Below are 25,915 nucleotides of genomic sequence, written 5' to 3'. Positions count from 1 at the left end.
GCAGGCACAGAGCTGTTTAAAAGCTATGAGGTGCTCTAGGGAAGGGTGCCACTGTAGAGCTCACCGACAATCCTTAATTGCCTCAGCAACTTCCAGCGACCAAGAAGAGACTGTTGCTGGGGGCAGCGTAAAGAACGAGGGATCGCGTTTTCCACTGCAGATATGATCGTTGTAGTTACCTGCTCAACCACCACATTGATGTTACCATGTGGGGGAGATTCAATGGTGACAGCATAGGTGGAGGCTTCCCAGTCTGCCTTGTTTAAAGCCCATCTGGACAAGCGTCCATGGGCCAGATACCGGGGCAGTGGCAGGAAGATGGAGAAGGGGTCACTACCACACAGGTCGTCATGTGTTCTCCAGTGGATAGATGGGAGAAGGCCAGGACTGCAAACTGAGAGATCAATGGCCAAATATGTGCCATGTGCCACACTGAAATGTTTGGGGGCACCTGTATTTAAGACGCAGAGGTAGAGTTGTGACAGCAAATTTTCAACATCTCTGCCTCGACCAGTAAGCACGGTGCCCCCCAAGGGGTTATGAGCATTAAAATCTCACGAAAGTAGGAAAGGTTTAGGCTATTGATCAATCAGTGCAGCCAATGTGTTCAGGGGTACTGCACCATCTGGAGGAAGATATACGTTGCAGACAGATATTTCCTGCATCGTCCTTATTCTGCCAGTCACAACTTCAATAGGGGTTTGAAGGGGCACAGGTTCAGGACATAGACACTAACTCCACCTGACACTCTATTATAGTCACTATGATTCTTGTAATATCCCCTATAACCCCGGAGGGCAGGGGTCCGCATATCCACGAACCAGGTTTCCTGAAGGCCAATGCAGAAAGCAGTTACTGTAGCTCAGCCAAGTGGTGGAAAAATCCACCACAACTCCACTGGAGGATGACATTATCATGAGGCTGCGAATGCATGAAGCGCGCAAAGAGGCAAGTTATGTCTCCTGGTCACCTGCTGCCACCGATTAAGTATTTGTAGCCATTTCTATGGTGGATGAGGCATCAGTGAGATCCAGGTCCACAGGGGATGCTAAGATCTCCACCACATCCTCAGATGCAGAATTGATAGGGAGTGGTGGTGTTGGGGCCACCAGAGGGTCCTGTTTCTTAGCAGACTACTTCTTAGTTTGCTTGCTCGCTCGCTTCACTTGGGGGCTTGCTGGGAAGACTACTCCGAAGCAGCTTCAGGCACAGACGAAGACCATAAAGCTCTTCATCCAGCAGCTTTTGGCTCTATGAGCCACTGGTGAGTGTCCGCCATGGCATCAGTGGAGACCTTGGGAGAGAGGACCTCAAGGGACCCCTTCCACAAGAGAGGAGCTGGAGGAGGCAGTTGCTTCTCCAGTGGTGGGGAGGGGACCGATGTACCCTATGTTTGGGGGTGCCTTGCTCCCAAAGTAGGTGCTTTGGGAACAACGAAGGAAGATTTGCCCCCTACCACCAAGGAAGCGATTGTATTGTGGTGGCTTGGAGGGCCCACTATCCGTGGCACAGAGTGAGGAACCACTGGCAATTGGGACGGAGATGGTGATGTAGCTGCAGCATATGTCGACCTCAACCAAATGGGGTGTAATCTTTCAAATTTACGTTTAGCCTCTGTGTAAGTCAACCGGTCCAGTGTCTTGTACTCCATGACATTCCACTCCTTTTGGAATACTGGGCATTCTGACGAGAAGGGGGAGTGGTTGGTTGGTTGGTTTAAAGGTGGAAGAAGGGACCAATCTACAAGGTCATTGATCCCTTGTTCCTAATAAAACAATGCCACAAGTGTGAAAATAAAACGGAAAGAAAGAAAAAGCCACAACAATGAAGGGAAGGCAAAGAACACTAAAACAAACAAAAGAGGACAAGACAACAAGAGAGAGACGGAAGAAAAAGAAGAGAGTAAAACATGAAAGCAGATTGCAGCGGCTGGCCAACCACGAGAATAAAAAGGGAAAGCCAGCCACTCTGCTACACATTAAAACCTCCACCCTAAAAGCACTAGGGTGGAGGACACAGAGGGACAAAGAACATGCGCTAAAACCTGCATAGAAGTATAAAATCCACTCTCGCGGATAAAACATAAAACTAAAGCTGCTGTGAGGGTATTGCTGCGCAACGCCGAAGGCAGGGTGCTGGGAAAGTTAAAAGTCTGCCGCAGAGCGGCTAAAAGTAGGCAGTCCAGCAAGAGGTGGACGACTGTCATTTGGAAGCCACAGAAACACGGAGGTGGTACTCACGACAGAGTAGGTAACCATGCGTTAGCCACGTATGACCAATGCCGAGCCCGCAGAGGACAACTGATTCCCTATGAGAGGCCTGCATGGAAGACTTCCACACATTCATAGTCTCCTTAATGACACGCATGCTCAGAGCCATTTGAACCTTAATGACACCCAGCTTGTTGTGTGTGCTGTTACGCCATTCTGTCTCCCAAAGCCGGAAAACCATGCGTTGTAAGACAGGATACAGGTCACCTTCGAAGATGCCTACCTCCAGAAGCAGTTTCCGCGTCACCTGTTTGGCCAGCTTATCGGCAAGTTCGTTGCTGGGGACTCTGACATATCCTGGGGTCCACACAAACACCACGGAATGGCGGGACTGTTCCAGGGCATAGATGGACTCCTAAATGGACACTACCAGAGGGTGGTGAGGGTAGCACTGGTCGATAGCTTGTAGGCTGCTCAATGAGTCAGTACACAGGAGAAGTAACTCGCCAGGGCAGGAGCGGATGTACTCAAGAGCACGAGATACGGCCACCAGCTCTGCAGTGAAAACACTGTGGCCAACTGCCAAGGAGTGCTGCTCAGTATGTCCTCAATGAACATATGCAAAGCCTATGTGACCATAAGCCATTGAGCCATTGGTGTAAACAACTAAAGAGCCCCAGAACACGTCAAGAATCGAGAGGAAGTGACAGCGGAGAGTAGGGGGGTTAATGGAGTCCTTAAGGCCATGCAAAAGGTCCAGATGAAGCTGCGGCCGAAGCGTTCACCATAGAGGCGTATGTGAATGCACCGCAAGTAGAGGTGATAAAGGGAAGAACTGCAGTTCGGAGAGAAGGGACCGCACGCGAACCGCAATCATTAGCCCCAATCTGGGCTGCCAATGCGGGAGACGGTAATTCAGATGCTCAGGGGAACTACAAATGTGTGCTGCGTAACTGGTGAGCAGTTGCTCACATCTGATCTGCAGTGGAGGTACACCAGCCCCCACCAGCACACTGGTCACTGGACTCGTCCTAAAAGCTCCTGTCGCTAATCAGACCCCACAGTGGTGCACAGGGTTGAGTAAATGCAATGCTGAAGGTGCTGCCGAACCATAAACCACACTCCCATAGGCAATTAGGGTTTGCACAAGGGCTCTGTAGAGCTGCAGCAGCATAGAGCGATTTACACCCCAATTGGTGTTACTCAGGGAATGGAGGGAATTGAGGTGCTGCCAGCACTTCTGCTTAAGCTGAAGAAGATGAGGGAGCCAACTCAGTCGTGTGTCGAAAACCAGCCCTAGGAACTGACATGTCTCCACTACAGTGAGTGGATCGTTATTAAGGTAAAGTGCGGGTTGCGGATGAGTGGTATGACGTCAACAGAAGTGCACGACACATGACTTTGTGGCTGAAAACTGGGAGCCGTGGGCTAGAGCCCATGACTGTGCCTTGTGGATGGCTCCCTCTAGGTGCTGCTCAGCAACAACAGTACTGGAGCAGCAGTATGAAATGCAGAAGTCGTCTGCATACAGAGAAGGTGAGACGGAGGGCCCGACAGCTGCTACTAGACCGTTAATGGCCATTAAAAATAGAGCAACACTCAATACAGAGCCCTGTGGAACTCCATTCTCCTGGATATGAATGGAACTATGGGAGCGACCAACATGGACACGGAAAGTACGGAGTGACTGGAAGTTTTGGATCAAAATCGGGAGTGATCCCCAGGGACCCCACTCATACAATGTGGCAAGGATACGAAGTCGCCAAGTTGTGTCGTATGCTTTACATAAGTCAAAAAAGATGTCAATCCAGTTTCGCCGTATGGAAACAGCTGTTCATATGGCAGACTCGATGGACACAAGGTTATCAGTGGTAGAGCGACCCTGGTGGAAGCCGCCCTGACATGAAGCCAGCAAGCCTTGTGACTCCAGGACACAACCCAACCGTCAACATACTATACGTTCCAGCAGCTTACAAAGAATGTTGGTGAGGCTGACGGGCTGACAGGTATCCAAATCAAGCAGGTTTTTACCAGGTTTGAGCACTGGAATGATGGTGCTCTTCCGCCATTGCGATGGAAAGACGCCATCGCACCAGATCCGGTTGAAGACAACGAGAATATGTCGCTTGTAGTCAGATGAGAGATGTTTAATCATTTGGCTGTGGATGCAATCAAGCCCAGGAACTGTGTCGGGGCAATGTACAAGGGCAATGAGGAGCTCCCACTCTGCAAATGGGGCATTATATGATTCATTGCAGCATGTAGTGAATGAGAGGACGTTCCCTTCCAGCCGCCGTTTGAGTGTGCGAAAGGCGGGGGGTAATTCTCTGACGCAGAGGCTTGAGCAAAGTGCTCAGCAAAGGGCTCGGCAATCGCATTTGCCTCGGTATATAACTCGCCATTTATGGTAACACCTGTTGGGGCCTGGTACCCTAAAACATGTTTAATCTTTGCCCAGACTTGGGAAGGTGACGTGTGGCAAACAATGGTGAAGATGTATCTCTCCCAACACGTCTTCTTCCATTGTCTGACATGCTAGCGAACACGGGCACGGAGCCATTTAAAGGCTATGAGGTGCTCCAGGAAGGGTGCTGCTTGTGCCACTGTAGAGCTCGCCAACACTCTTTAATTGCTTCAGTGACTTCCGGCGACCACCAAGGGACTGCCTTACCTCTCGGGCACCCTAAAGAGCGAGGGATCGTGTTTTCTGCTGCAGAAACGATTGTGCTTGTCACCTGCTCAACCATCAATCGATGTTATTGCGTGAGGGAAATTCTGCGGTGACAGCAGAGGTGAAAGTTCCCCAGTCTGCCTTGTTCAAAGCCCATCTGAGCAGGCGTCCATGTGCCTGATGCTGGGGCAGTGACAGGAAGATGGGGAAGTGGTCACTACCACACAGGTCATCAGGTGCTCTCCAGTGGATAGATGGGAGAAGTCCTGGGCTGCAAATTGGTAAATCAATGGCTGAGTAACTACCATGAGCCACGCTGAAATGTGTGGCGGCCCCAGTATTTAAGAGGCAGAGGTCGAATTGCGACAGTAAAGTTCTGATGTCTCTGCCTCGGCCAGTAAGCATGGTACCACCCCACAAGGGATTATGCACATTAAAACCTCCCAGAAGTAGGAAAGTTTTAGGGAGCTGATCAATCGGTGCAGCTAATACATTCAGGGGTACTGCACAATCTGGAGGAAAATATACATTGCAGAGAAATATTTCCTGTGTCATCCTTATTCTGACAGCCACAGCTTCAAGAGGAGTATGAAGGGGCACATGTTCACTACAGACTGCATTTAGGACATAAATGCAAACTTCATCTGACACTCGATTATAGTCGCTACGGTTCCTGTAATATCTCTTATAGCTGTGGAGGGCAGCTTTCTGCATTGCTGGGAACCAGGTTTCTTGGAGGGCAATGCAGATAGTAGTTGTAAAGCTTAGCAGTTGCCGTAGCTCAGCCAGGTGGTGGAAAAAACCGCCGCAACTGCACTGCAGGATGACATTGAGAGACTGGGAAGCCGTGGAACATTAAATGAGGCAGTTTACACCTCAGAGTCACATGTTGCCACCAGTTTATTGCCTGAGCACTCTATATCCATTGTGTCTGAGGATTTGGCGAGATCTTGGTCCTCAGCGGACGCCAAAATCTCCACACCATCCTCAGCTGCAGAGCTTGTAAGTAGCAGTGGTGTGGGTGCCACCACAATTTCCTTGGTCTTGAGGTTTTCTTTTTGGATTTCTCTCGCTGATCCTTGAGTTTCCCTGGCCTGGGGGACTTCATTGGCTCAGGCTCCGAGACTGAGGATAACCGTGAAGCCCTACGACCAGCTGCTTTTGGGCTCTTCAGCAACTGGCGGGTGTGTCGTCTTTCCCACTAGAAAGAACCTGGGAAGGGAGTGACCCAAGGGACCCCTTTCTAGCAAGAGAAGCCGAAGAAGACTTAAGAGGGGACGGACATCTACGATGGTTGAAGGAGGGGGGGGCAGGGGCGGGGGGGGGGGTGCTTCCGAAGTAGGTGGCTCAGGAGCAACAGGGAGGGAAATGCCCCCCATTGTCAAAGGGGCAAGTGTTGTCTTCCGGCTCTGAGAGGTGACCTGGGTTGGCAGAGCTGATGGTGCCAGAACTGTAGTAGTGGCGGCGTAAGACAATATCACACGCACAGGATGCAGGTGTCCAAATTTTCTCTTAGCCTCCATGTAGGTCAGTTGGTCCAGGGTCTTGGGCTCCATAACTTTCCTTTCTTTCTGGAGAATCCTGCAATCAGGCGAGCAAGGCTAATGGTGCTCTCCGCAGTTGACACAGATGGGAGTCGGGGCACATGGAGTATTGGGATGTGCTGGGTGTCTGCAATCTCAGCATGTGATGCTGGAAGTACAGCGGGAAGACATACGGCCGAACTTCCACCACTTAAAGCACCGTATCGGGGGAGAGATATAGGGCTTTACATCAGACCAGTAGACCATCACCTTGACCTTCTCAGGCAATGTATCACCCTCAAAGGCCAAGATGAAGGCACTGGTGGCAACCTGATTACCCTCGGACCCTGGTGGACACCCCAGACGATATGTAAACCTCCCCGCTCTAAACTGGCACACAGTTCATCGTCGGACTGCAAAAGGTGGTCTCTGTGAAATATGATACCCTGGACCATATTTAAGCTCTTATAGGGCATGGTGGTTACAGAAACATTCCCCAACTTGTCACAAGCGAGTAACTCCCATGACTGGGCAGAGGATGCTGTTTTGATCAAGACTGACACAGATCTCATTTTGGACAAGCCCTCCACCTCCCCGAACTTGTCCTCTAAATGCTCAAAAAAAAAAAAAAAAAAAAAAAAAAAAAAAAAAAAAAAAAAAAAAAAAAAACTGAGGCTTCATCATCATGAAAGATTCCCCATCAGCTCTCGAACATACAAGGTACTGGGGCGAATAAGATCCGCTGGCATTCTTAGCCTGATGTTCCGCCCATGGTGTGGCCAGGGAGGGGATCGATTTGGGGTTGTACTTCTGTACATTGAATTGAGCTTGTGATCGCTTAGAGACTGCTGGTGTTTCACCACCAGCAAGAATGATGGACTATGCTTCATCGCGTGTCATCCACCCTGATGCCACCCACTCCGACCAGGGGCCCTCCCCACGGGCACCACCTAGCCACAGCAAAGGCCACCTGGCAGGATGGCCATTGCCAGGAGTCCCGATGTCCCAGGGGGATGGGCATCTACCCCTTGGCATACGTCAGGAGTTAATGGCGCAGGCATCAGCAGAGCGATCCCTGTGTGGTCAGGGGGCTACAACCAACAGGGTACATGGCTGCTCCACCACAACAGACTGGCTACCGTGCTGGAAATCAGGTGCAAAGAAGTCCGTGGTCATCGTCGACGCAGAAATCGACACTGCATAGTGCATGGTGGAAAACACACCCAGGAAGGTGTCCTCGCCCAAGAGATGGAGAATGGGCAGTACTGCAATGCGACAACGAGAAAGTAGGCATAAGATCTCAATGCACAATGGACACGACGCACCTTGTAATGCACTCTTCCCCAATTGGCTCGCTCTTGGGGAAAATTTTGAAGAATGGAAGTCAAACCCTACAGGGGACCATCAAATAAAGGCCGAAACGTGTGAAACTCGTTTTAGTCGACTTGTACGACAGGCAGGAATACCTTGGGCCTATTATAACCCCTAGACCCGCAGGGGGAGGGGGGAGTGGTGCTCTCCACAGTTGATGCAAGTCAGAGAAGGTGCACATGGAGTATATGGGTGCAGTGAACATTCGCAGTCTCAACATGCGGCACTGGAAGTGCAGTGGGAAGACATGTGCCAGCACTTACAGCATGTATGGTCTAACGTTACAATGGTAAACCATCATCTTGACTTTTCTGGCAATGAATCTCCCTCAAAGGCCAAGATGAAGGCAGCGGTAGCAACCCTGTTGTCTTTGGGTCCACTGTAAATGCGCCAGACGAAATGAACAGCCCGCCATTCTAAGTTGACGCAAAGCTCGTCATCAGACTGCAAGAGGAGCTTGCGATGGAAAATGATGCCCCAGAACATGTTGAGGCTTTTATGGGGAGTGACGGAAACAGGAGTATCACCCAGCTTGCCACAGGCAAGTAACCCTTGGTATTGGGCTGTGAATGCTGTCTGAATCATGACTGCGCCATTTAGCATCTTGGACAGTGCTGTCACTTCTCCAAACTTATCCTCAAGGTGTTCAACAAAAAACTGAGGCTTCATAGGTAGAAAGGAGTCACCATCAGTTCTGCTACATTCTAAAAACTGAGGCAAATATGGCTCTCTCTGTTCTGTAGCTCTACGTTCCTCCCACACTGTAGTGAGGGAGGGAAATGATTTAGGGTCATACCTGTTGGCACTGTATTCGATCTTACCCTTCCTAGGGACTGCTGGTGCCGTACAGTCACCAGCAAGAGATGACTTAGTTTGCTTCTTTGTGGATCATCTGCCCTGATACCAACCACTCCGATCAGGGGCTCTCCCCATGGGCGCCACCCAGGCACAGCAAAGGCCACCTGGCATGGTGGTCATTGCTGAGGGTCCTGATGCCCCAGGAAGACAGGCATCTACTCCTTGGCATATGTGGGGAGTTTACATCTTGGGCATCAGCAGTGCAATCTCTGTGTTGTCAGGGGGTACCACCAAATGGGTACATGATGGCCCCACCACAACGGACTGGCTACTGTGCTGGATATTGGGCACAGAGAAATCCATTATCGTCATGGGGCGAAAGAAGACTGGAGACAACGGAAGAAGATGACATACCTCGGAAACTGTCCTCGCCCAAATAGTTGAATCGCAGGTGGAGATGCAAAGCCATGACAAAACAGTCAGGAGATCGAAACTAAGAGCACTATGGATAACTTGTGCACCACGTAAGGCGTCCTTCCCAATATGGCCCGCACTTCCATAGAATTTTGAAAGTGGCAATTCAAACCATAGAATGGGACCTGAACGCAAAGGGCTGAAAAGTGTGAGACTCCTTTTAGTCCCATCTTATGACAGGTAGGAATAACTTGGGCCTATTCTAACCCCCGGACCCACAGGGAGGGGGCGGGGGGGGGGGGGGGGGGGGGGCTGACATGGAATGACCCTGTTGTAGTGCTCTTTTATGATGATACACTTATAATATAAATTGATACTGCAAATATAACATGGTTACTATGTATTGAGCAAAGTAAGTGTAACAATGATACTTTTAATCTGGTGGTTACATGATCAGATTTTTATTGGTTTCACAAATCACTCAGGGCAAATGCTAAAATGGTTCCTCTGTTGAGGTAATGGTTGACTTTCCAATGCTGCTGCCTCATTCTAGTTGCAGTCTGAGCTTGTACTTTGTATTCAAGGTTGTAGTTGGTTATTCACGTTGTTAAGAACTTCTGTCAACTGAACAAAGATGAAACACAAATTTTAAAAAAAGGAAATGAAAACATATTTAAAGGTAACATGCTTGCTATTTCAATTTTTTTAGTCAATAATTCCTCTATGGTGTTAAAAAAAAGTTCCAAGCTAAATATGAAAACACTTCTACCGATCATACACTTTATTTCTGCGTAAAAGTTAAATTCATTAAATGATAATATGGTAATGCAGATATCTCTGTTACCCTTAAGTTCAGGTAGAATACTGACAACTAAGTTAATTGTGAATAAATTTAGTTCATGGCTAAGGCTAATATCCCGATCATACACTTTATTTCTGCGTAAAAGTTAAATTCATTAAATGATAATATGGTAATGCAGATATCTCTGTTACCCTTAAGTTCAGGTAGAATACTGACAACTAAGTTAATTGTGAATAAATTTAGTTCATGGCTAAGGCTAATATCCCCAGCTCCTTAAAGAGGTGCCACTAAGATGTGTGTGGGTCCCACATAGAATTTTAATTGCTTTCTATTTTGCAAGGAATACTTTCTGTCTAAGGTGGAGTAAAATATGTTAACTCTTATGTCCCCAATGTTAATATTTGTTCTTATAACAAAAGTAGTCGAACAGAAATGTTTTTGCAGTGTAACAATGATACTTTTAATCTGGAGGTTATTGATTCTCAATCTCCATCTCCATCTTCTTCCAGTTAAATTTTCATCAATTCACACCTGTAAGAACTTAAAAATTCCTACCCTGTTTATTGTTTCTTGTTAGTATACCACTGGTATGTTAATAGGAGGAGGAGGAGGGGGGGGGGATATTTTTGATAGTACAAAACTGAATGAGCTGCATTCTTTCAAAGTCTAAAGCTAGTCCCTTTGCGCAAAAACAGTCAGTAACTTTACAAAATCATCATTTATTATTTTCTCTCTTGATGGTTCTTTCTTGACTTCCCAACAATGTTTGTATACTCAGCCAACAGTACTAATTCTGCCTCATGATTCAAATGAGATGGTAGATTACTAACATAAAGCAAGAATAATAAAGAACCAATAACCGCATATTGTCAGACTCCCACTGTGATTTCTCTCCGTCTAGATGTTGTGTGGGTCTCTCTTTGTACTACTCGAACAGCCCATGATTATTTTCTGCATTCTGTTTCTAAAAAATAAAGTAAAGCAGATGTGTACTGAATTACATATTCCATAAACATTTAACTTCTCCAATATATTTTTGACCGGCACAATCAAATGCCTTCAACTGCCTCACTTTTTCATTGTGAGGAGACTACAACACATGAAGTGACCCAATGTATTTTTAATGACTTCTAAGTCTTGCATTCGATATCTTTTCAGAAAAACTTCTTTTAAAAGTGAATACAAACTCATTACAAATTACTTCAAACTACAGAATACATTAAATTAGAGATAGCATTAGGCTCACTGTAAGACTCACCTATTATTTATTTTATTTTATTTATTTAATTATTTTCGTGTTCCATAGATCCTTGCAGCAAGTGTATCACTAGGATGTAGAATGTGTCAGATTATTAGTCATAACCATATCTAAACATTCATGAGGATTACAAAATAAATCATATATAAAAAGATACATGAGGTTCAAGTGTTAAAACAATAATACAGATTACAGTAGTAATAACGATACGCAAACAAATTATAAGTCTTACCTTCTAATACATATAAAAAACATTATGTCACCAATTGATACGCCAGAGCTACATAGTCAGTTCTTATAGGAATGCTTAAAATTAAACACACTGTACTAAGTTTACACACAGTCAAAAAATGCCTGTAAAGAATAAAAAGAACTATTCAAAATATAAAGTTACAGCTACTTTTTGAATTTAGTCATATCCCCAATGACTGATATAACATGAGATGGAAGTTTATTGTATACTTTTATGCTTGAATAATGTACTCCTTTCTCTACCATGCTGAGATTTTTTTATATTTTTGTGAAGATTGTGTTTACTTCTTGTATCATGATCACGATATTCACTGTTTGATTTGTAAACTGTATTGTTATTGTTCATGAAGCACATGATGCCATATGTCATGAGTGAAAGGAAATATCGTAGGTACACAGCTTTGTTTCCAAATCACAAACAGATGAAATAGAGCGAATGGCACATGCTGCTGAATTCAATCTTACACATATGTTGTTAATGTGAACTGACCAGTTTAGATTGTTGTTTATGTGTAATCCCAGGAATTTGGAACGATCAACTACCAATATTTCTTTGTAACCCCATTTTATTTCAATATTTTCCTGTTTTTTTTTATTTATTTATTTATTTTTTTTATTTGCCGTTTGAAACTGAATGAACTGAGTCTTGTTAACATTGAGTGACAGACCATTTGAAGTGAACCAATCTAGAGCCTCCTTGAATACAATGGTGGCAGTGTTCTCTAGACTACAGTTGGGTGTTTTGTCAATCATAATGGTTGTGTCATCAGCAAACAGGGTGAAGTGCATTTTTGTGTCATACAGCATGGAAGATCATTACTAAAGATGCGGAAAAGTAAGGGACCAAGCACCAAGCTCTGTGGCACCCCACATTTTCTTGTGCCTCTGACAGAGCAGGCAGATGCCATTGCAGAATTGTTCAGTACTACCTTCTGCCTTCTAGATATGACTCGAGTCACATCCTTACTTTACCATTTAATCCATAGTGCTCAGCCTTCGTAAGTAGAATTTTGTGATCTACACAGCTGAATGCTTTAGACAGACCAAAGAAGATTCCAGCTGCAGACCTTTTGTTGTTTAGATTCAAGGAGTTGGTTAACAAATGAGAAAATGGCGAGTTCAGTTGAAGTACTGTTTTTGGAATCCAAACTGATTTTTATTACGGATTATATTTTTATTCAGATGGTCCATGATTCTCTTGAACAGTAGTTTCTGAGGGCTTTAGAGATACTTATTAACAATGGAATTGGCCAGTAGTTGCAAAAATCAGCTTTATCACCTTTTTGAACAGTGGTTTCGCAATTACATATTTGAGTCTATTAGGGCCAGTTTCGGTACCTTGATTTATGGACTCGTTAAATATGTGACAGAGAACTTCAAGAATAAATTTGCAGCAGTGCTATACTACTTTGATAGATATATTATCCACACCTGTAGAATTTTTATTTTTCATTTGCCTTATTACCTTCACAATCTCTTCAGTTGTAATACAGGGTACAGGCATCTGACTAATTTTGTTCTGCATTGCTTTTTGTAGAAGATTCGTGGCTTCAACTCTACACCCTTTACAACCAATTTGATCTGCTATTGTCAAAAAATTGTTGTTGAAGATATTGGCAACTATAATGCTTTCACCTACCAAGCTTCCATTATGACACACTTCGATACTGTCTGTATCTTCTGCAGTTTTTCCTGTCTCCCTTTTGACCACCTTCCAAATATTTTTATTGTTAACTTCAGAATTAATAAACATGCTCTTGGATTTTTATTAGGCTACACTTTTTCGGATGCTACAGTATAATTTGTAGTGCTCCCTATCCTGAGGTTTGTTACAATTTCTGAGTGAGACATATAAAGCATTCTCTTTGTTTTACTGGCTGTTTTGATTCCCTTAGCGATGCATTGTCTCCTGTAAACACTCAGATTGGTGCTTTCTGAAATTCTCTTGGGAAATACAGCTTCAATAATGGTAACAAATTCATTCAGGAATATGTTAAATTTATCACTGGCGTCTTTAGCCTGATATAGTGTGTCTCATTCCAACTGCTGCCAATGTCTGCTGAAGGTTTCCAGGTTCTCACTATTGATTAGTATAAAAGCTCGATTGGTAAAACTACTCTTGTCTGCCGGAGTATTGCATCATGCATTTTTAACAAGTGCCCATCATGGTTGAAAAGGCCATTTCAGATTTTTGTTACACATATGTTATCAAGTGTGTTATTGTCTACAAAAATATTGTCAATCAGATTTGTGCAGTACTTGTGGGAAAGCCAACAACTGCCCTCAGACTGAAACAACTCACTACATTCTCAAAATCTGTTCTATCATTATTACAAGTAAGAAAATTTACATTAAAATCGCCAATCATTATTATTTCTTTGTTTTCTGAGAACAGGCGAGTTAAAAGTGATTCTATTTGCTTGAGGAATAGACTAAGCTTTCCTGAGGGTGCTCTGTAAACAGTAATCACATAACAGGCAGATTTTTTTACACCTACAGACTTGTACATTATATTATTTTTAACATGCATTATTACTCCACCTTTATCTATTGTATTTCTAGTAAAATAAATCGCTGGCTGGGTTGTACGTATATAGTTGCACCATTTCAATCCTTTCCGTCAAATGATGTTCCGTCAAACATAACATATGGGCATTGTATATTGCATCAGTGTCATTAATGCAGACAGACAACTGGTCCAGTTTGTTACTTAGATCCATTACATACATTCTGATGAAAAATATAAAGTTTGTCATTGCCTAAACTATTTGGTCTGATGTCACTGTTTGTTGTAAATTGAAGTTAGAGATCATAGTCAGTGTACCTGCAGATTTTTGTCTCAAGTCAGTCCTGCAACTGAAACTGTGTACCAAAAATCCTGTGCAGCTGTGCGTTTCCTGGTTCTTAAATCTTCAATCGTTCTGTCATTAATCACATTCGCTGATTCCTTTTAATGTTTCTGAACTGTACAGTGAACTAAGTTATTTAATGTAGCTGTGTATCTTGATTAACAGGAGAGGCATGGGGTTCCTTAACTTCCTCTTGTTATATAAGGATACTATCTTGAGCAACTTTGCTAGAAAAATTCACGAGTACGTCAGACTCCTTTACGAAATTTACACTAAAATCGACAAAAATTAATAATTCCTTCCTTCTGTCTGGTAGACATCACAATCGCCCACCGAAAGTTTTCATGACAATTTTCCAATTACCTGTATATTGTTAAAAATCAACTATTACTGTACGGTTGTCAGTATTAACTCAAAACTACATACTCTTACATCCTTACGTGTAAATGTGTCTCATGAATCACATGCGTAATACTACTGTTAAGATGGTCCAAGAGAAAATTAAATCTGTTTTCTGTAGTGAACCAAGAGCCCTTCGCAAACTGACCACTTGACGGTTTGTCGCAAGAGTGGATGTGCAGCTACTAATAATTCACTGCCAGTTATACAATAAAGGCTTTCTCAGCAACTGTCATAGTTGTTTGTGGTTAAATTCTGCATTATAACATCGAGTGGAGTAGGGGAGAGAAAAGAGAGAGAAAGTATTTCATTGGATTAGACAAAAGATTTGAGGGCATTACATAGCTGAACTGATGCAAAAACGAGCGCGCGCAGGTATTACCTGAGACTATAGAACAGCACGTTTTGTCAATCTGAAGTGTTGTCGGACACTTAATTTCCTAACTGCGGTACTTCACTTACGTAATCAAACATACACCTGGCTAGCGCTCTTTACAACGACAAGTCTTTCACCTGTCATTGTTTCTTCTTAGCGTTTGCAGATTGCAGAACTTATGCATTCACAGTTTCGAACTGTTGTTATTTTGTTTGAACGCCAAGAGCCTACCATCGAGAGAGAGAGAGAGAGAGAGATTTATGATTGTAGTACAAAATAATATCTTATTATTTCGATCATACACGGCAGTTAAAATGCTTCAATGCAATCTATGGCGCATTACCAAAATATGACAAATCAAGTATACCGACCTAATAGATATCTGTCTAAAAATATTAGATATTACTCACAGCATTGCTAAATTAATTAATTCTAAATATTAATAAAAACTATGGTTGATACAATTTCAGTTTACAAAAGTAATCCAGAAAAATAGAAACAACTAAAAAGGATGTGCTTACACGACGACCGTAGTCTTACGACGCTGTACATCACCATAGCAACTGACGTCATACGTATTCTAACGGAGGCCATTTTGTAAAGCGAGTGATTATCTACTGCGTTTGAGACAATATCTGTGTGTTTAAGTTGATATCAATGTTGTTAGCACCCACGCGAATAAGAAACAGGTAATATTTGTTTCCTGAAACGGCTGTTGTTACGATTAAGCATCAAAATGAGTTACGGGAGGCCGCCACCAAGAATAGATGGCATGATTTCGTTGAAAGTGGGCAATTTAACCTATAGAACGACACCTGAAGATTTAAGGCGAGTTTTTGAAAAATTTGGAACGCTCGGGGATATTTATATCCCAAAAGACAGATTTTCTAGAGAAAGTCGAGGTTTTGCATTTGTGAGGTGAGTAAATTTTATTTTCGTTTTGACTATCGTAGTCTCTCAAGACATGCAATGGTAGTTGTAAAAAGTAAATAAAATGTTGAGAGTACTTCTTACATTTAAAGTTTTTTTTTCTTATATTAATCATAAGGAAACGGCTTTTCTTGCTTTCAATTTTTAAATATTATGTCTCAGGCGACCTCTTCTAATGGAAACAACATAGTAAGTTGTTGTGTTGACTAGTCGCCATATTTGTTACTTCCGGTATCAGGATCTTGCTAGAGGGTTCGCCATTGTGGAGATTGATCTGTTGCGGGCAGTAGGGCTGGTAGGAGGAAAAGGCTTGTAGCCGTTGTTGCTGCGGGAGTTTGCTGTGAGGTAGACTTGTCAGTAATAGTGATAGCTCTTTGCAAGAGAAAAATAAAATGAGTTACGGTAGGCCGCCCCCTCGTATAGAGGGAATGGTTTCTTTGAAAGTAGACAATCTCACTTACCGAACAACACCTGAAGATTTGCGTCGCGTATTTGAAAGATGTGGAGAAGTGGGTGATATTTACATACCGCGTGATAGATTTTCAAGAGAGAGCAGAGGTTTCGCATTTGTAAGGTAAGAGAGATGAAATGGAATACTAATCAAAGTGTGATATTCCTGAAAGCAATATGGCGTCAGAAGGACCCCTTTTGTGCACTTCGGCCATCTTGCAGATAACACATATCATTTACAAGATTATGATACTTTTGAAGATTTATACTGTTTATCATTGTTGAATCTATGTTTTATCGTGTGGCGGTTGAAATTGAAACTTTAAACAGTCGTGAGCTATTTGACATAAATACTACGCAGTTTCTCTCGTTTTCACTGAGTTGGTCTTGGAAAGTCCTTTGCATGTACCTTAGCCACGCATATAAAATGTTAACAAATTCCCTTTCTTATATAAACGTTATGTGAATTTTATGTGAATTTATGAGTAGTTTTAAGTATTTTCCTCAGTTGTATAATCACATCATTCAGCTGAATTCTTGATTCTAGGACTAGTACAGTTACGCGAAGGTAATATTTTCAAGTGTTGTGAATTTCAGCCGTCAAATTATTTCAGTTTTTTCCCCTTGGGAAATCCTCGATGTTAGTAATGTAATCAGGATATATAACGTTCCTGAATTTCCAGACACTCCTTTTCAACGTTTTGACTGCCAATTTTTGTTTTTATGGGAATAATCTATTTGCCTTTGGATTAAATTTTTGTAAAAATTGTTGTTCGGCCTTTAGTTCATGGCGTATCCGGAAATGATGTATTAAATACCTGGGAGTACGCTCAATTGCTAGCTATTAAGTGTGATATGGAAATACGCTAAGTTACGGTCTTCCTCCTATTGTGTTTGTTGAGTTGATTTGACATCATGTGGAGGTACACTTTGTGAAAGCCTTCTTAACAGAAGTCTTAAATTACCATTTCGAGAATGTCAGCTAAATCTGATTGCGATTGTGAGGAAAGAAGTACATTTGATTTTTTGTTGTTTTTTGTATTCCTTTTTTAGTTCTGCGTCCTTGTGAACTTATAAAGTACTGCAGTATAAATTTTTCGTATTGGCACACATTTTCAGTGTAAGTTTATTCAGAGATTCCAGAATATCTGCTGTAACTTTGTCGGTAGGCCGTGCATGTGACTGAACTTCTAATGTACTCAGCATAACTACACCAATGTTTGTAAAATAGATCACTTGGTGTGATTGCACCTTCTAGCTTATGGTGACAATGCCATTGCAATTTGTCAGTTACATTTTGTCCAAATGTATAGAAAAATCGATACAAACTTCAAATGCTATCCTTGTGAGATGGTCATTAGAATTGTGTTCTAGACTCTTAGAAGTATCAAATTTCTTAGTTAATTGTGGTTTCATTACCCTTTGACCTTCCTCTTGCCTGTTCAGGTTTTGGGCAGTATCCAGCAGCAATGTGTATTCAATTAACACATTGCTGCTGGATTAACACAGGCTTAGATGTTAATTGCAGCCCTGAGGGTTCTTGACGTGTGTGGTGTACCTCTTTATTTCAAACATGGTGCAATAATAAGCAGCGCATTAGTGGCAGTGTAACTTAATTTTTGAAGTTATAAGTGTGCCTATTGCTAACTGAAGTTTTTGCTCTCTCAGATTCTATGACAAGAGAGATGCAGAGGATGCACTTGATGCCATGGATGGACGTCTCTTGGATGGTAGGGAGCTCAGAGTGCAGATGGCACGTTATGGAAGACCATCATCGCCATATCGTCGGCATAGTCGCCGTAGCAGGAGGTAAGTATAGATCAGTGCACCACTTGCTGATTTATTCCAAAACTATTTCATTGTTGACACATGGCTATCACTTTCCTTAACTGCTTTCTGTGATAAATCCGGAAGTGATTCATTTCATGTGGGCATTGGTTATAGCTCACATATGAGATCTTTATGATTCGTTTATGCTTTTTATTTTGTTTGTGCCCTTCTTCCATATTATGCAGGTCGAGATCACGCTCCAGGCGCCGATCCCGCTCAAGGAGCCGTTCGCGCTCACGATCACGTTACTCTCGCTCAAGATCCCGTCGTCGTTCATACACAAGATCTCGATCACGCTCCAGATCACGTTCTGATAGCAAGAGTTCACGTGGCAAATCACGCTCACGTAGCAAATCTGCTCGCGACAGCAGGAGCAAATCTCGATCAAGATCAAAGTGAATAATAGGTAAGTTTTGATGAACCTTGCATTTTTTACTTTCCCGCTTCCCGGTTGCAAATTGTATTTCATATTTTCGTTCACTGCTTCTGCTTCCAGGTTACTTGCTGCAGTTGGATTGTTTCTGCACATTTTAGTGGATTAGTGGTGGAAGCAGTCTTCTGCAAGGAAAGGTATTGATGATTTGTCATGATGAAAGCGTTAAGTGTTTGTAACTGAAACTTTGAGTTTTCATCTTCAAAAGAACTACATAGATATAAAAAAGTTGACTGGACATGACTTTCTTTTTCTGGCTGAAGTTGTGGTGGTTATTTGCTTGTCATGGACAGAAATGCTACATATGCATTGATTGTTGAGGCCCCCTTCAATATTTTATATGCCAGAGCTGAAACTTTTGTTTTTATCAATTGGGAAACAGTTAAATCACGAAGTTTTTCTGGTTAAATCACAAGAAAAGTTTTTCTTATAGGTTTCATACATATTGTTAAAATTTTTTATTGTTCTGAGTAGGAATGAAATCTGAATTGCCTGTAGTAATGTATCTCCTGTAGCATTTTTAAAAATGTTTTGAATTTCTTATTTGTAACAATCTCACAGGAATTGTGAATTTATTTGTGTAACTGGTAAATGTTTGTGCATTAAACATTAAGCTACTTTGATCAGTTAACAAATTTTCCACTATTGTCCCACCCTTTGTGTAAATTATAGGAAGTGAGTGTTATTGTGTAAAAGTGCTTCATTTCGTAAATTTTCAGATGGTAGGTGCTTAAGGAAAATTCATATTTCCAAGGAAACATTAAGGAATATCTTATTTTTCAGATTACTTATAGTGCTTTTAGGAATTGCAAAACATTTGTGTTCAGTGTAACAAAACATGCTATTTAAATGTAGGTCTGAATGACAGTATATATATACATACAGTAGTTTTCTCAAGTTTTTCATTTTTCATTATACAGCGTACTATTCTGTAATTTTTGTAACGTCCTGTAATAACAGCATAAGAGTTTTCAATATCACATAATCTGGAATGTCAGTGTTAGTCTGATTGTCACCTCTGTATATCACATAACTTGAATTTTTGTTTAAGGCAAGAGCATGGATTTGGAGGTTAATACCTTACTGCATTAATACACTCATTGTATAAGAAGTGTAGTTCCATATGCTTCATAATGACTCCTTGTCTCCCTTTCTACTTAACCTCACAGTATTTCATCTTGTGTACTCCTTCCAGTATTTATAAACATTAATTTGAGTTTGATCATGAGGGAGTTTATTAGTTACGAGACTAAATTTTGGACATATCACTGATGAAATACTGTTTGGTGACTAAAAGTTGCCACAGAGCTCAGATATGAGATCTAACGATGTTTTTCCGCTACCGCAGGGCGGGTGGCTGAGAGTGCTGCCAAGCCAGTGAGAGTGGCAGAGGCTGTGTTGGGGTCGTTCGGTGGCTGAGTAAGCGGTGTTGCGGGTTAGCTGTTGCGGGTAGCTGATGGCAGTGTTGCAGTTAAACCTTCCATCCAATTTTTCCTCTCCGGACTTGAACCATTCCTACACTGATGCTGATTTATTACTCCACCAAATTACACTGGCTACAAGCTGAAATATTTGGTGGAATGTTGTTGCCAGACTTTCACTTTGCTGGATCTCAAATTTTTTAAGAAGCATCACTCCTAACTGTCCCATTTACCTGACTCCTGGAGCGTGCTGTACTGGGATTGGCAGCTGCAGCCGCCGCACGTGTTGTCTGCAGAAGCTGAGCCATGTGGTACACTTGCTGCTGATGCAATTTTGGCGAGCATCGAAAGTATGGTATATACTATTTTTGTTCAGAAAATATTTCTTACTTAAGGAGATGAGCGTAAATTTATGTTAGTCTGTTGAGGAGGGTGGGTGTGAAATGAATTTTTCTGCTTATCGGGAATAAAGTTAACATTTAAGAAAATAAGTTTGAAAAGGTAGGTTTCCAAACTGCTGGTTTTTATACAGTATTTTAATTTGTCTGCAGAGATCAGTTACATTACGAAGCTGTTTACTATATTATTAAGTAAGAAACATGTATGTCTGGATAGAGAATTTGTTATGCGTAGGTAGTTAAACTTACAGGTTATGTAGTTAATGATTTGAGTTAATATGTTCGTAAAGGTGTTTATCTAATGGCAGGAGATTAGGACTTCCTGTGGTTTCTCATAGTTCAATTGTTCTGTGTAGGATTTCATAGAAATGTGCAAATTTTTGTAGGTGGGCAATGAAGGACCAAACCTTTTACTGGTGTTGTGAAATATTGAAAATGTGACCAGTTTCACTTGTTGTACCATTTTATTCTGTTAAAGTGCAAGACATGAAACTGTGTTTTGTTCATTCTGGTTTCATTTAGAGGTGAGGTTCTGCTGTACAGCTCTTTCATGTGAAGTTCTGGATGCTGCAGTTACTAAAATAATTTTCAAAGCGAAAATTCTCTGTATTGCCACTTAAAAACTATTGAACATGTCGAATGTGTAATAGTAGGGGTGATAGTGCCTTCCTCCATTTCTAACTGTTCATTTCATTCTCTTCTTTTGAAGTATTGTCCAGTGGATTTTGCTTCATTTGTACTTTCTACTCAGAGTTCTAGTTCAAAATCACTGCTAACAAGTGATACATTTAATTCAGCTGCATAACTCCAGTTACTGATTTCATACGTATTACACTTATTTTTTAATAATGATCCAGTACGTGCAAGTAGTGGTTCATTGGTGTATACCAGAAGTACTATATTCCAGGTGTACCACTTCCTTTCACACAAATCAATAGCTAACTCCGTGGTGTTGAATGTGTAAAATATTTTTCTGTTTTGAAATTAGGTGTTCACTTGATATTTGGGATGCCATTATTACCCTGATAGATTCTATATAATTAGTATGTGTATTAGTTCGTATGGTGGTCTAATGTGACATGGGGATGTTAATAACAATTTCTGCAATTTTTATCAGAGGGATATTATAGCATCGATAAGTAATTGATCTGTGAATTTTTGGGCATGTGAGCCACGAACGCATTTATTACTTCAGTGGTGAAATATTTTATGGAACTCTTCAGGCTTTCATCCTGTTGGTTGTGAAATGGAAGAAAGTTGTAGTAGAAACAATTTTACGTGTAGCGTGTGTTACATGTTGCACATTAGGGTCCATCACTTGTACTGCTACATTCTTTTCCCTAGTACATGTTATTTATTTAGTTAATGGAAGGTAAGTTTCTTTTGTCAATCTACAATTGCTAGTCCTTTATACCACCACTTAATACTGGCAGGTTGTTCATAACGGCTGTTCACCGTTGAATCTGCGTGATGACACTTTTTGAAGATGAAGTGTAATGCAAGTTCCTTGGTGCCACTGCCAGTATGGGATCAGTTTATATCAAGTGAAGTCTCTGGTTTCTGAGAAATACAAGATATGGAAATTTTGATTTACTTAGACGGCATAAGTAGGTAGCAAATACCAATAAATGGTGTCTCATTGTTGAACGAGTTCAAAATGTTACAGATTGTCCTGCCGTATTGTGACAGATACTATCCGTAGGAGTGTAAAATTGCTCTGGTAGCTCCACAGAATCTTTAAATAAGGTATTGTGTTAATTAAAAGTAGGTAAGATATTCTACACTGCTTACTTGCTTTCAAAAGGTTTGTTAAGCAACATGAACAGATACTAACATTGTTATTATCCATGTGTCCTGAATATATAATGGGAAGTTTTCAGGTAAGTTTAATCTCTCTCTCTCTCTCTCTCTCTCTCTCTCTCTCTCTCTCTCTCTCTCTGCCTGTGTGGTATTCTGGTGGCAGGTAAGTAAAGTTCCGTTATTAGTGTAATACTTTAGGGTTAAAACGTTTAGTACTAGTAACAGGATTTTTGGCAAACTCTGTAACTTGGTTTAACCCTCTCTGGGGTGAATTTATTGGAACAATGAAAAATTTTTGTCTTACATTATAATGACTTCAAATTACATCAAAGAATTGTAAATATATTTTTGAAAAATGCTGTAGTGTATGATAATTAGAATCATTGGAATACCAGTGTGGCAGGTTTAAACAAAAATAAAAATTTTGTCTTTTGACCATTTTATTTAAATCAAGAGCATATTTTACTGAATACACATTAAATTGCGGAAATTTTAATTTTTTGTAGTTAACACATGGTAATAGGCATTTTATATTAACGTAAAAATCCTGAACAGTTTTACCACAAATTCAACACATTAATCTGCCAAAATAGTAACCAATAATAAAGATTTTATCCACGTGATCATTTTGTAATAATGTGGATAAATAAACTTTAACGATAGAAAAACATTCTTTCATACACTTCATTCTAGAACAGCTTTCTACACACAATTAGTATCTCGCAATGTCAGAGGTGTGTTCTAGGCAATGGCCTGTACCATTGTAGTGTAAATCAGCAACTGAACAAGAGTTTTCCCCCCTCTTCAAAGTACATCCTGCAATGGACAAAATCAAGTAGTGGTCTGTATTTTTGCAATATGTTTTTCTGGAAGTCTTCCTATACAGTAGCCAGGTGTTGATACCCAAGGCATGTTGGCTGAATGAAATATTGTTCTGAGATACAACTGACGCTTTTAAATGCAAACATTTGATATTTGTTCCATAGGTGGACTACCATGTCATGCACATCTCGTAAGTGTTGCACCCCTTTGCTATGCAGGCTAAGGGACTCCATTTATTGCCTAGCAGCAGATGACCCTCGTCTGAACTTCAATTTGATATTTGTTCCATAGGTGGACTACCATGTCATGCACATCTCGTAAGTGTTGCACCCCTTTGCTATGCAGGCTAAGGGACTCCATTTATTGCCTAGCAGCAGATGACCCTCGTCTGAACTTCAATAAGCTTTTGACTTTTATATGAAGAAATTAGATGCACTCCTGTATTGTCAAACAAATTTAACACCATGATAGGTCCTTCATCACTTTAAATGGACCATATGTCTGCAAAGAGCACTGTGCCAGTCAGGTGTTTCTCAGGGTTCCCATCATATATATCCTCAACTTTTTAGGTCTGGAACCAGATTGTAGAAGCAAACCAAATTTCAACAAATATCTTATTCTGATGTCAGGCAAATCTGCAAGCCTCAAGATGACATTGCCACTCATATTTAAAGGGCCATTGTTTTCATCCCTTTATGTTGTTGTTGTTGTGGTCTTCAGTCCTGAGACTGGTTTGATGCAGCTCTCCATGCTACTCTATCCTGTGCAAGCTTTTTCATCTCCCAGTACCTACTGCAACCTACATCCTTCTGAATCTGCTTAGTGTATTCATCTCTTGGTCTCCCTCTACGATTTTTACCCTCCACGCTGCCCTCCAATACTAAATTGGTGATCCCTTGATGCCTCAGAACATGTCCTACCAACCGATCCCTTCTTCTGGTCAAGTTGTGCCACAAACTTCTCTTCTCCCCAATCCTATTCAATACTTCCTCATTAGTTATGTGATCTACCCATCTAATCTTCAGCATTCTTCCCCATTCTCATTCTACAGTGGCAGCACATACAGCTGGTAAATGATACTTAACAAATACTAAAAGCAACAAACAGTGCCCCATATGACTTCCTACTGTACGCTCCTTTCAATTGTCTTGCCCGAAACTGTTACTTCATTGCCGCAGCAGTCCTTCAAAGGAGGTATAAAGACTTTCTACTAAACATTCTAGCAAATTTCTTTAGTAAAATGGCTCTATTCTGAAAATATTTCTGGCTCTTTCATGATGACCAAGTCTTTTACAACCACAATATTTTATCTGAAATTGAAATTTAAAATCTCACTTGCATCACAACTTCACTAAAATGTAAAAGTTTCCTGGCAAATTGCCACTGAAAATGTTAAATCATTATGCTCATCTTATGGAGGATTTCTGTAAACTTCAGTAAGAATAAAACTCAGTCCTTCATGTTGTTGTTGTTGTTGTTGTTGTGGTCTTCAGTCCTGAGACTGGTTTGATGCAGCTCTCCATGCTACTCTATCCTGTGCAAGCTTTTTCATCTCCCAGTACCTACTGCAACCTACATCCTTCTGAATCTGCTTAGTGTATTCATCTCTTGGTCTCCCTCTACGATTTTTACCCTCCACGCTGCCCTCCAATACTAAATTGGTGATCCCTTGATGCCTCAGAACATGTCCTACCAACCGATCCCTTCTTCTGGTCAAGTTGTACCACAAACTTCTCTTCTCCCCAATCCTATTCAATACTTCCTCATTAGTTATGTGATCTACCCATCTAATCTTCAGCATTCTTCTGTAGCACCACATTTCGAAAGCTTCTATTCTCTTCTTGTCCAAACTATTTATCGTCCATGTTTCACTTCCATACATGGCTACACTCCATACGAATACTTTCAGAAATGACTTCCTGACACTTAAATCAATACTGGATGTTAACAAATTTCTCTTCTTCAGAAACGCTTTCCTTGCCATTGCCAGCCTACATTTTATATCCTCTCTACTTCGACCATCATCAGTTATTTTGCTCCCCAAATAGCAAAACTCCTTTACTACTTTAAGTGTCTCATTTCCTAATCTAATTCCCTCAGCATCACCCGACTTAATTAGACTACATTCCATTATCCTTGTTTTGCTTTTGTTGATGTTCATCTTATATCCTCCTTTCAAGACACTGTCCATTCCATTCAACTGCTCTTCCACATAAATTTTGATATCATTCTTAACAGCAGATGCTCGGTGTTGTGTAAATACCTTCACTCTAAATTGATAGGGTGTACTCTAGATACTGCAAAAACAAAAAATTCTTTGAGGATCAAAAATATTTGATTTTGAACAGTGGTTGTAGTCTATAGGAACCATGTTATTGTTTGACTATGAATAAATCCCTGTGTAAAATCACTTGTGTAAATAAACATTTTGTAGCCTCGCAGTGGCATTGGAGCAGCTATCTTCAATGTCAGATATGTCACCTAAAATTGTAACAATTTGTCAGTGGCCATGACTTCTATAAATAAATAAAATCAAACTAATTCTTATATTGTGACTGATATGCTGCAAATTTTAATCCATTACCTTAAAAAAAAAAATATCTATTCAAATGATGCATACTTTATATTACACTTACGGTTGTTACTGCATTTGAAAGTGAAATGTGGATATTACGAACTAATTATGCACATGGAAAAGAACTACAGAGAGACTCACTGATAATGATGAAAATTCTAATTTAGGAAATATATTCTAAAAATATCTAAGTCTTTCTCCACTTCTGTAAACAGTGGAAACAAGTTAAAGCAATTTTCTTGTTTATAATAATTACATGTTGTTATTTTATAAAGTTGAAGGTGTTCAAAATAGGAATGTGCCGTGAACAGAACAACCACACTATTGACCAGT

General features: G+C 41.2%; 1 protein-coding gene and 1 long non-coding RNA gene across 4 annotated transcripts in view; one reads left to right on the top strand and one right to left on the bottom strand.

Annotated features, from left to right (window-relative positions):
• LOC126457789 (uncharacterized) overlaps positions 1–15,271 on the bottom strand; it is a 47,348-nt gene extending 32,077 nt beyond the window's left edge. For both annotated transcript variants that reach the window (XR_007585527.1, XR_007585526.1), the window contains exon 1: positions 14,930–15,271. This is a non-coding gene — a long non-coding RNA (uncharacterized LOC126457789). The remainder of the gene's footprint in view (positions 1–14,929) is intronic.
• A 215-nt stretch (positions 15,272–15,486) lies between these two features.
• On the top strand, positions 15,487–25,554 carry LOC126457787 (serine/arginine-rich splicing factor 2). 2 transcript variants are annotated; one of them, XM_050094374.1, is made up of 4 exons: positions 15,487–15,841; positions 17,972–18,112; positions 18,319–18,539; positions 18,630–25,554. In XM_050094374.1, exons 1-3 carry the CDS (start codon positions 15,660–15,662, stop codon positions 18,530–18,532), a joined length of 537 nt encoding a protein of 178 aa, XP_049950331.1. In that variant the 5' UTR covers positions 15,487–15,659; the 3' UTR covers positions 18,533–18,539; positions 18,630–25,554. The 2 variants fall into 2 exon arrangements, with proteins under 2 accessions (XP_049950331.1, XP_049950330.1); XM_050094373.1 differs by lacking the exon at positions 15,487–15,841 and adding an exon at positions 16,097–16,427.
• Positions 25,555–25,915: the final 361 nt, after the last annotated feature.

This window comes from Schistocerca serialis, chromosome 2 (genome assembly GCF_023864345.2).
Source record: "Schistocerca serialis cubense isolate TAMUIC-IGC-003099 chromosome 2, iqSchSeri2.2, whole genome shotgun sequence".
Lineage (NCBI taxonomy): Eukaryota > Metazoa > Arthropoda > Insecta > Orthoptera > Acrididae > Schistocerca > Schistocerca serialis.
This window is presented reverse-complemented; position numbering and strand designations above follow the sequence as displayed.